Source organism: Convolutriloba macropyga, chromosome 2 (assembly GCF_964194025.1).
Source record: "Convolutriloba macropyga chromosome 2, txConMacr16.3, whole genome shotgun sequence".
In the NCBI taxonomy this organism is placed as follows: Eukaryota; Metazoa; Xenacoelomorpha; order Acoela; family Convolutidae; genus Convolutriloba; species Convolutriloba macropyga.
Window position 1 is genome coordinate 52,325,792 of NC_134469.1, and position 12,717 is coordinate 52,338,508.

At 29.5% G+C, this 12,717-nt stretch overlaps 1 protein-coding gene across 2 annotated transcripts in view; it reads right to left on the reverse strand.

The window, feature by feature from the left end:
* Positions 1-12,230: 12,230 nt before the first annotated feature.
* LOC142358759 (uncharacterized) overlaps positions 12,231-12,717 on the reverse strand; it is a 61,279-nt gene continuing 60,792 nt past the window's right edge. The window contains exon 10 of one of the 2 annotated variants that reach the window (XM_075410331.1): positions 12,231-12,667. In XM_075410331.1, the coding sequence (XP_075266446.1) occupies positions 12,425-12,667 (243 nt within the window). In that variant the 3' untranslated portion in view covers positions 12,231-12,424. The remainder of the gene's footprint in view (positions 12,668-12,717) is intronic. The other variant, XR_012761845.1, reaches the window with a different exon arrangement.

Consider the following 12,717-nt stretch of genomic DNA (forward strand, 5'->3'; position numbering starts at 1 on the left):
ATAATTGAGGACTATTTAAAGTAATAAATACTAATGGAGTGTTATCTCTTGACTTAGTATTTAGATCTGTTACAGTATGACCTTTACATTATATTAATTTTGTTATGCCTGCCTGAAGAATAAAGCTCATTTACTGATGGCAATCTAATGTTTTCCCCCATATCATCAATTATTACAAGACTATTAGCAGAGTCATCTGGATGATTCAATAAATGTAATTCACTAACAGAGAATGTACTATATCTTTTCCACTCTCTGGCATCACGACAGAACTCATTAACCGTTTCATATAAACTGCAATATTCTTTTATGAATGTTGTTTTGCCTGAATTGGATGGTCCATAAATAAGAAAGTTTCCACTTTTCATTTCAAATTCTTTGGGTACAATGTTCATATGCCCTCTAAATCTTTTCCTTATATCAGAATATGGATCATAGTAATAAAAAGACATTAAAATAAAAAATATCAACATAATAAGAACCGGAAATAACAGCAACATTTTACTTGGGTTAAAAAATTTATTATACTTAGTCATAGACTTAGTCATAGACTTTATCATAGACTTAGTCATAGACTTAGTTACAGCTTAACTTTAATACTATATTTCTTAGCATGATCTAAGAATCGTTCTTTTGTATGATGAAACCTATATCTATGGAGATATATGCATAACCTACCAGAGAAATGTTTAAAACTATACTGAGAGATGTGTTTATTTACTTTACACATTCTACATACTAAAAATTGATTGGGATTTTTAAAGTGCATTTGCAAATGATCATGTCTCTCTATGTTATAATTTCATTACATACAAAACATTTACTTTGAGACTCATCACAACTCCAACACCAAGCCTTATCCTTACATTTATCACATTTGGTAGTAATCATTTTTATAATGTTCAAAAGGTATATAATAATATTATTTCAAAATTTTCCATATAAAAACTAATCAGCAAGATTATACCGGTTACATTCAATTTGAAACTTAACAAGTCCAACCAGCAAATGGACGAGACCAATTTGGAAGCGGGCAAGTTCAATTTGGAGGAGGGCAAGTCCAATCTGGAAGTGAGCGAGCTCAATCCCATGAACAAGTCCAATTTGGAAGTGGGCAAGCTCAATCTTCAAGTGGACAAGCCCAATCTAGAAGTGGGTAAGCCCAATCTAGAAGTGAGCAAGCTCAATCAAGTCCTGCTGCTGAGGCAATCCAATTGTTGTTAATTAAAAGCAAGATAGAAAAGGAAAGCAAACCAATAGATAAAAGAAAAACAAAAGAAAGAAGTAGAAAAATCTTTAGAATCTATCAGATGGTTTAATCAAATAAATGAAGAGATTGCAAAAACAAAACAACGGGAAAAGAGGATGCGTGAGTCAATGCTAAAGGCAGAAGCTAAACACTTAGAAGATGAAGATGGAGAATCACCTAGAGATCGAGCGTCATCTAGAGATGGAGAATCATCTAGAGATGGAGAATGATCTAGAGATGGAGAGACGTCTAGAGAAGGAGAATCATCTAGAGATCAAGATAAAGATTCAGATTCAGATTCATCTGATTAGGATGTCTATGAGTTAACTCGAAAGATTTACGATAGACACATTCAATCACTTGAACATGAAAAAAATTCGCGGCTTTATAACAGAAATGAAGTTGTTGAGAGCGCTAATGAGAGTGGGAAGAAACTCACTAATAAAGATATAGAACAAAAGATAGATGGGGACTATTCTTAACTAAAAGGAAAAAAGTATTGTGAAAGTTGTAACATATATCTTGATAATAATACTGTGTATAATAAACATGTGGGAACATTAAAGCATAAGAATAACGTAAAACTAAATAATGGAGAGATAATAACGAATGAAGATAAGTTTGAGTGTGTAACATGTAAGACTTCCCTGTGTCAATATAGTGTGGATAAATATTTTAAAACAAAGACGAATCTAGATAATGTTGAGGGAATAAGAAAGATAAAATAACTTAAGATACTTCAGGTTATTGTGATATATGTAACACTAGATATAACAATAAAAAGAAACACAATGAAAAGAATACGCGGTTATATAAGTTATATAAAGAATGCGAGTTGGAGATCTTGATATTAGGAAGTATCTTAATAACACATAACTTAATCAAAAGGAATACGAAATACTAAGTGGTTATTTAAAGAAAAGAATGGTCCTATCCGTAGACATCTTAGGAGATGAGTTAATGTTCTATTTGGAAGAATATTTAAAGTTTAGAGGAATATCTAAACCTATTGGTTTTTGCAAAATATATAAAAAACTAAAAGGTGTACTTAATGAGATAAATAGTGGTTATTATGCAGTATGAGTACTGTTGTCGTAATTGGAGGCCTCTTTAGTTTACTTCAAAAATATAGCAATTACTATAATAATGATGATAATAATAAAAAAAACAACAAAAATAATAATGAAAATAGTAATATTACTGATTTATTATTAGCCATTGATGAGGGTGCTACTAGATTTAAAAACGGTAAGAAGACGACAATAGGCTTTGGCACATCTACTGAATCAAATGAACCAATTGAAACAAATAAAAGAATTAAAAGAAATGAAACAGAGGATGAATTATATATACTTGCAATTTGTCTTGTACATTTTATGCAGGCCATATTGAAATTAATCGTCCCCCAAAAATGACAAAAACACTGACACGGACACTACCACCGACACCAACACTGACACTGTTATATTTAACAATCAAATTTTTAATTATTAATGCTAGTAAAAATGGAATTGCAATATTGAAATTGATAATGATGATGATGATCCCGAAGATGAACTAATGGATCATTATAATAAGTTTCATAAAAAATTTAATTAAAAGATGTAGGAAATGCATGCAAAAATTATATAATGGTTATCATTTTAGGGGTAGTTGTATAGATAAACGTACAGGCAACATATCAACAGTACATAGTTATATTGATTATACTGATATTAATATTAGTGTTACTGATGATAAAGATGATGATGATGATTTAAATAAGACTTTAAATGAACTGAAAGATGTCATTACAGAAGATTTAAAAGATTATATTAGAAGTGATTTAAAACTAGAGATCAAGAATGAATTAAAACTAGAGATTAAAGTGAAACAAAAAAAGAACTCAAAAATTAAATAGAAGGAGGGGTCATAAATAGTTTTAATCATTATATGTATGCAAAAACTATATAATGGTTATCATTTAAGGGATAGTTGTATAGATAAACGTACAGGCAGAATGTCAACAGTACATAGTTATATTGATTATACTGATATTAATATTAGTGTTAATGATGATAAAGATGATGATGATGATTTAAATAAGACTTTAAATGAACTGAAAGATGCCATTAGAGAAGATTTAAAAGATTATATTAGAAGTGATTTAAAACTAGAGGTCATGAATGAATTAAAACTAGAAATTAAAGTGAAAAAAAATAACTTAAAAATTAAATAGAAGGAGAGGTCATAAATAATTTAAAGACTGATTATAATACTAAGAATCCATCTAAAGAAATTCAATCAACTAGTTGTTGTTTAACCAAAATTGAAAAGAATAAAGATTGCTTTTATAAGACTGGAGATTTATGTAAAGAGTGTTCATTTAAAAATGTTACTTGTCCATTATGTAAGATTGTATTAAATAGATCTTCACTTAGAAAACATATGAATAGAACCCATAAAAACCAGAATAATGATTCTTAATAAAAAATTAAAGATGAGTCATATATAATTATGAGATAATTCTCTCATTATATTAATAAAGCACACATTTGACCTTTTACTTTTATTATTTACAAATTACACAGGATAACAGGACTTATGCACTATAAAGAATCTTAGTAATTCCTGTTATCCTTGTTATTCTGTGTTATCCTGTGTAAGTTGTAATTAATAAAAGTAAAAGGTGAAATTTGTGCTTTATTAATAAATGAGAGAATTATCTCATAACTATATACGACTCATCATTAAATTTTTATTAAGATTTTTTATTCTGGTTTTTATGGGTTCTATTCATATGTTTTCTAAGGGAAGATCTATTTGATACAATCTTACATAATGGACAAGTAACATTTTCAAATGAACACTCTTTACATAAATCTCCAGTCTTATAAAAACAATCTTTATTCTTTTCAATTTTGGTTAAACAACAACTAGTTGATTGAATTTCTTTAGATGGATTCTTAGTATTATAATCAGTCTTTAAATTTTTATGACCTCTCCTTCTATTTAATTTTTAAGTTCTTTTTTATTTCACTTTAATTTCTAGTTTTAATTGATTCATGGTCTCTAGTTTCAAATCACTTCTAATATAATCTTTCAAGTCTTCTGTAATAGTATCTTTCAGTTCACTTAAAGTCTTATTTAAATCATCATCATCATCTTTATCATCATTAACACTAATATTAATATCAGTATAATCAATATAACTATGTACTGTTGACATTCTGCCTGTACGTTTATCTATACAACTATCCCTTAAATGATAACCATTATATAGTTTTTGCATACATATAATGATTAAAACTATTTATGACCCCTCCTTCTATTTAATTTTTGAGTTCTTTTTTTGTTTCACTTTAATCTCTAGTTTTAATTCATTCTTGATCTCTAGTTTTAAATCACTTCTAATATAATCTTTTAAATCTTCTGTAATGGCATCTTTCAGTTCATTTAAAGTCTTATTTAAATCATCATCATCATTTTTATCATCATTAACACTAATATTAATATCAGTATAATCAATATAACTATGTACTGTTGATATGTTGCCTGTACGTTTATCTATACAACTACCCCTAAAATGATAACCATTATATAATTTTTGCATGCATTTCCTACATCTTTTAATTAAATTTTTTATGAAACTTATTATAATGATCCATTATTTCATCTTCGGGATCATCATCATCATTATCAATTTCAATATTGCAATTCCATTTTTACTAGCATTAATAATTAAAATTTTGATTGTTAAATATAACAGTGTCAGTGTTGGTGTCCGCGGTAGTGTCAGTGTCAGTGTTTTTGTCATTTTTGGGGGACGATTAATTTCAATATGGCCTGCATAAAATGTACAGGACAAATTGCAAGTATATATAATTCATCCTCTGTTTCATTTCTTTTAATTCTTTTATTTGTTTCAATTGGTTCATTTGATTCAGTAGATGTGCCAAAGCCTATTTTCGTCTTCTTACCGTTTTTAAATCTAGTAGCACCCTCATCAATGGCTAATAATAAATCAGTAATATTACTATTTTCATTATTATTTTTGTTGTTTTTTTATTATTATCATCATTATTATAGTAATTGCTATATTTTTGAGGTAAACTAAAGAGGCCTCCAATTACAATAACAGTACCAAATACTGCATAATAACCACTATTTATCTCATTAAGTACACCTTTTAGTTTCTTATATATTTTGCAAAAACCAATAGGTTTAGAACATCAACTCATCTTCTAAAATGTCTACGGTTAGGACCATTCTTTTCTTTAAATAACCTTTTAGTACTTCATATTCTTTTGATTAAGCTCTGTATTATTAACATACTTCCTAATATCAAGATCTCCAACTCTAGAATCATATGCAATATTTTTTTTATTTTTATCTAATACAATATTATGGGCACCAATAACATCATAACATAACATACCATATTTATAATGGCAATATAAATTAGAATCAATTTTAAACTTCTCTTGTACTCTTTTAAAGAATAATTGAGAACTATTTAAAGTAATAAATACTAATGGAGTGTTATCTCTTAACTTAGTATTTAGATCTGTTACAGTATGACCATTAAATTATATTAATATTGTTATGCCTGCCTGAAGAATAAAGCTCATCTACTGATGGCAATCTAATGTTTTCCCCCATATCATCAATTATAACAAGACTATTAGCAGAGTCTTCTGGATGATTCAATAAAACTAATTCATCGACAGAAAATGTACTATATCCTTTCCACTGTCTGGCATCACGACAGAATACATTAACCGTTTCATATAAACTGCAATATTCTTTTATGAATTTTGTTTTGCCTGAATTGGATGGTCCATAAATAATAAAGTTTCCTCTTTTCATTTCAAATTCTTTGTTTACAATGTTCCTATACCCTATAAATATTTTCCTTATATGAGAATATCGATCATAGTAATAATAAGATATTAAAATAATAAATATCAACATAATAATAAGCGGAAATATCAGCAACATTTTATTTGGGGTGAAAAACTTATTATACTTAGTCAAAGACTTAGAGATAGACTTAGTCATAGACTTAGTCACAGACTTTATCATAGACTTAGTTATAGACTTAATCATATACTTAGACATAGACTTAGTCATAGACTTAGTTATAGAATTAATCATAGACTTTGTCATAGACTTAGCTATAGCTTAACTTCAAAACTATATTTCTTAGCATGATCTAAGAATCTTTCTTTTGTATGATGACACCTATATCTATAGAGAAATATGCATGACCTACAAGAGAAATGTTTAAAACTATACTGAGAGATGTGTTTATTTACCTCACACATTCTACATACTAAATATCGATTGGGATTATTAAAGCGCACTTGCAGATGATCATGTTTCTCTCTATATGTTATGATTTCATTACATACAAAACATTGGAATGGTTTAATTTGACAATCATCACAACTCCAACACCAGACCTTATCCTTACATTTATCACATTTGGTACTAATCATTTTTATAATGTTGAAAAGGTATATAAATAATATTATTTCAAAATTTTCCACATAAAATGAATCAGCAAGATTATACCGGTTACATTCGATTTGAAACTGAACAAGTCCAACCAGCAAATGGACGAGATGAATTTGGAAGCGGGCAAGTTCAATTTGGAGAAGGGCAAGTCCAATCTGGGAGTTAGCGACCTCAATCCCGTGAACAAGTCAAATTTGGAAGTGCGCAAGCTAAATCTTCAAAAGGACAAGCCCAATCTAGAAGTGGGCAAGCCCAATCTAGAAGTGAGCAAGCTCAATCAAGTTCTGCCGATGAGGCAGTCCAATTGTTGTTAAATAAAAACAAGATAGAAAGCAAAGGAAAGCAAACCAATAGATAAAGAAAAACAAAAGAAAGAAGTAGAAAAATCTTTAGAATCAATCAGAAGGTTTAATCAATGAAATGAAGAGATAAAGAAGTCATATAAGGAACAGGTTTCAAAACCAAAACAACGGGAAAAGAATATGCGTGAGTAAATGCTAAAGGCAGAAGCTAAATACTTAAAAGATTAAGATGGAGAATCATCTAGAGATCCAGAATCATCTAGAGACGGAGAATCACCTAGAGATGGAGAATCATCTAGAGATGGAGAATCATCTAGAGATCGAGATAAAGATTCAGATTCGTCTGATTAAGATGTCTATTCTAGAAAGCCTACAACAAGTTCTAGTAAGATTAGATGTGAAGAATGTAATGAAGAGTTAACTCAAAAGAATTACGATAGACACATTCAATCACTTAAACATAGAAAGAATGCGCGGTTATATAACAGAAGTAAAATTATAGGGAATGCTAATGAGATTGGGAAGAAAATCACTAATAAAGGTATAGAACAAAAGATAGACGGGGACCATTCTGAACTAAAAAAAAAAAGTACTGTGAAAGTTGTAACATATATCTTGATAAAAATAATGAATATAATGAACTTGTGGGAACATTAAAGCATAAGAATAATGTAAAACTAAATAATGGAGAGATAATAACGAATGAAGACAAGTTAGAATGTGTAACATGTAAGACTTCCCTGGGTCAATATAGTGTGGATAAACATTTTAAAACAAGGACACATCTAGATAATGTTGAGGGAATAACTAAAGATAAAATAAATAAAGAGACTTCAGGTTATTGTGATATATGTAACACTAGATATAACAATAAAGAGAAACACAACGAATCAGATGAACATAAAGAAATTGATAAACAGAGAAAACTTAGTGATGGTAAGTGGAGAGATAAAAATTAATGAGTAAGGGTTAGATCATAACATGAAGCATAATCAAATAATGATATCCAGTACTGATTATGAAGACCCTAGATTCTTGGAAGCATTAGAGGCGTTGCATAACATACATCCTCATATTAAGTTTAACGCCTTTGATGTAGTAAGATATACTAAACCTACAGATGAACAACTAGAAGGAAATGAATTCACATTTTGGTTAATGACTAGACAATACAATGGATCGTATGACTTGGACTTATTGAATCGGGAACTTGAGTCTAGAATGCAAGAACAGGAAGAGAATCAATCTAGTTGGAGTATGCAAAGATTTGTTAAAAGGACTATGAATACGCATAGGTATTATCCTACTGTTGGATATACTACTAAGGTACCATTCACATCTAGATATATATTAAATATACATAATACTGATAATAAATGTTTACTATGTTGTTTAATTGCTTATCTACATCCCGCTATAGACCATCCCAATATATTTGGTAATTATAATAAAGCTGAATATATTAATGACATAAAACTACCGAAGCTACAACCTCCTTATGGATATAAGGAACTACAGAAAATACAAAAATAAAAAAACTTAAGTATTATTTAATTTGTTTAATCCATATCAAAAAAAAAACTATTTATCCTGTATTAATCAATCATAATGATCCTAATCTCTTATACTGGGATAATCACTATCTACTATGTAAAGATGTATCATGCTTATGATGAACATCTACTAATAAATGTTATCCATGTCTTAAGTGTTGTGTGTCATTTAGAACTGAAGATGAATTAAATAAACATTGAGATGCGTAATGATACTGGAAGAAGAACATTCCATAATAATGATTATCTAATGTTTGATAAGTTCCGTTATAAGAATAGAATACCATTTGCTATGTATTATGATTTTGACTGTATAATTAAAAATAGAAAACGCAATCCTATTGCTTGTGCGTTATAAATAAAAAGTGACTATCCTGATATATTAGAAGATGAGTATGGATATTACAGTGGGGAAGACATAGATGAATGGTTTATAAGAAGGATAAGTTATCATAATAGTTATTCAAAAGAGATATTTAGTATTAATATTCCGTTGAAGGAAGATAGTATTACCCCGTTATATAGTAGTTGTTATTATTGTAATGAGTATTTGGATAATGACATTGTTAGAGATCATGGTCACCTAAATGGTAAATTTAGAGGATATGCTCACAATAAATGTAACCTTCAAGCAAAGAACACTTTTGTTCCAATATATGCATATAATTCTACTAATTATGATAACCACCTATTTATAACTAAACTAGCAAAGTAGGTTAGACTTAAAGTAATAACTAAATTGATGAGAATTATATTTGTACTGATATGGGACATGTTAAGCATTAGATATCTTTAGGTTCTTCCATCCACTTAGCTTAGATGCTATAAGTAAAACATTGAGTGATAAAGAGTGTGTGACATTAAACAAACATGGACTAGAGAGACGAAAAGATATATTCCTGTATGAGTGGTTAGATAATATAGATAAACTTAATGATACAGAACTACCTCCTAAAGAAGCATTCTATTCTAAGTTGAAACAGAGTGGTATTAAGTATAAATAATATAAACAGGCAATCGATTGTTGGAATAATACTGGATGTAGGACAATAAAAGATTATATGACGTTATATACTAACTATACGCTATAAACCGATGTATTATTATCAGTTGATGTATTTGAGAGGTTTAGAGAGAAAAGTTTAGAATACTATGAAATAGATCCTTGCTATACAAATTCTACTCCTGGATTAACATGGTTATGTGGATTGAAATATACTAATAATAGAATTAAATATTATAAAGATAAGACAGTAAAACTTTTTGATATAATACAGCGTGGTGTTAGAGGAGGGTTGGCTTCAGTATTAGGTGATTGTCATGAAAAATGTAAAAATAAACAAACAGATCCTTAGTATACTGGGAGAGAGATTTATTTAAAGTATTGAGACTTCAACTCATTCTATGCTTCTGCTATGGTGAAAGCTTTACCTAATGGTGAAATTAAAGTTTGTGATAACCCAAAAACTGGCTTCAAATATAATAGTTACATTAGATCTAACTCTAGCACAGGTTATCTCTATACCATTGATATAAAGTATAATGATGAGTTGAAACAGAAAACAAAGAAGTATCCATTCTTTCCAGAAAAGACAAAAGCTAATGTAGATCAGTTTACAGATTATCAAAATGAAAATAAAAAGAAAGGATATAAACCTAAAGAGAAGTTGCTGATAAAACTAACAGATACGGAAGACTATGTAATTGATGGAGAGATGTTAGATTGGTATTTGAGTAATGGTTTAAGATTGGATGATATTACAATTAAGAAAAAGATGGAGTATAGTAAGAGTGAATGGTTAAAGCCATATAGTGAGTTTAATATTCAGAAAAGAAAAGAAGCTAAAGCTAAGGGAGATAAATTTGGTGATGTATTCTTTAAGTTAATGAATAATGCTTTCTATGGAAAAACCATAGAAAATGTGTACAATAGACAAGATGTAGAGTTAGTTAATGATGTGGATCGACATATTAAATTAGTAAAAAAAATTAATTTTAAATATGCTGTAGAGTTTGATGATGACCTGGTGGCTTTACATAAAACAAGGTTTAATGTTAAGTTAGATAAGTTTAATTTTATTGGTTTTGCTATATTAGAGAAAGCTAAACTATTTTTGTATAATCCATTTATGATTACTTTGAGAAAGAGTTAGATTGTAGTTATCATCATATAGATACTGATTGTATTTTCATAAACCTAAATGTTCCTTGGATACTGATATAGAAACTGAAATGAATAAGATAACTGGTATATTACATAACACAGAGTTAGGTAAGATGAAAGATGAATTACCTAATGATACTATTATGGAAGCTTGTTTCCTTAAAGCTAAAGCATATTGTTACACCTCAGTTAAAGGAGAAGAAAAGAAGTTAAAAGGAATAACTAAAGCTACTATTAAAAACCAAATTGCAATAGCAGATTATACTAATGCTATATATGAAGGTAAAACTAAGTATGTAACTAATTATACTATTGATAGTAAGAAGCATCATTTAGAAACTAAGGAGCAGTATAAGATAGCTATAGATCCATTTGATAATAAAGGCATTAGAGATAGTAATGGTAAATTTAGATTATAATGGTCATAGACTACTATTAAATTATACTGGTGTAAGTAGATGCTTTCTAGATGCTTCCTAAACTGATGTAAGTAGAAAACCAAAAAAACTGTTTTAGGGCCCAAAGGACGACAAGTTGCTGTCAAAATTTTTGACAAGAAAATATTGTTTTTTTTTTGCCTATGATTGGCTCTAATGTTTTAAGAGCAAAGGGATTTTTTCCAATTTTCCTAATTAAATGCAGGATTTTCTCAAAATATTGATATTCAAAACACAATACTCAATTGATCTCTTACTTTTGCCATACTTTCACGGCTCAAATTTCATTTTACCTTCATTTAACTCATTTTTCAAAACAAAAGAGATGAACGATTTATAAAGGGTGTGCAGGAACTTTCTATTGGGTCAACAAATTTTTTTCTGTGTGATACTCAAATTACTAAAGTTTGCATACGCAGACAAATTGTTGAGTAATTTGAATCGAAGGGATCTGCGGTGCGGACGTATTTCCAAAAATGAAAGCGAACTTCCGGGACTCAACAAGAAATGCAATCACGTAGCTTTTGTGTTATTATTTCAGATAGAATGGAGTCATACTGAGTTTTGACAACTTTTTAGAAGCAGTGTAAAGGAAATTTCGTAAGGAAACAGACATCAGAAATAGATAAGAAAATGAGTTTCTGTAGTAAGAAAATCGGAAAAAATCTATTCGTACGCCCGGTCTAGTGTGCAAGAAAGCGTCCATTATCGAAAAGAAGTTCTGAATCTCTTTGAAACCAAAAACTTACTAACATATCATCCGTTAAAGCAGATATGATAATAATGAATTCAAGCTTTTTTAATAGATTATAATATTATTTATCTGAATCACGGTATTTAAAACGTACAAAATTTCATAAGGAAAATGACGAGTTCAATACTCTATCTATCAAAACTTAGATTTCTAAACACACGTCAAATTTAAATCAAGTTATGTCCTTGGCTATGAATTCCAACAGTTGTTTAGCCTATCTTGGCATGTTATTTTGTGAACAATGTGAATTCAGCAGAATCTGCGGGAAAAAATTTGTCTGGTTGAAAAGCACTATATTCAATACAATTGGTCGAGGACACAAAATTATACAAAAAACTGAATTTACAAAAATGAATTTAAACGAAAGATAAATATTTGATATTTTTGTAATCATAGCTGGACGCATGTGTGGCGTCACAGAAACCAGTTCTTAAATAAGATTACATAATTATCCCATAATAACTTTCTATAATAACTTGTTATTAAGCTTCTGAACAGCCGCCAGCATGAATTTTTCGTTGGCGATTAAGTTTTTCAGTTTGGTTTCTTCGTCGTCTGTGCCAATGAACACTACAGCGCTGTCTTTCTTTCTGGCCCTTCCTCTGATCTGGACGAAGGCAGTTGTGTCTTTCGGGGCATTGAGCAGGATCACTTTTTCACAACCTGGCACGTCAATGCCCTCTTCGGCCACGGAGGTCGCCACGAAAATCTAAACATAACCGACTAACGTCGGGCGAATTGCTCTCAAACGACCGGCGA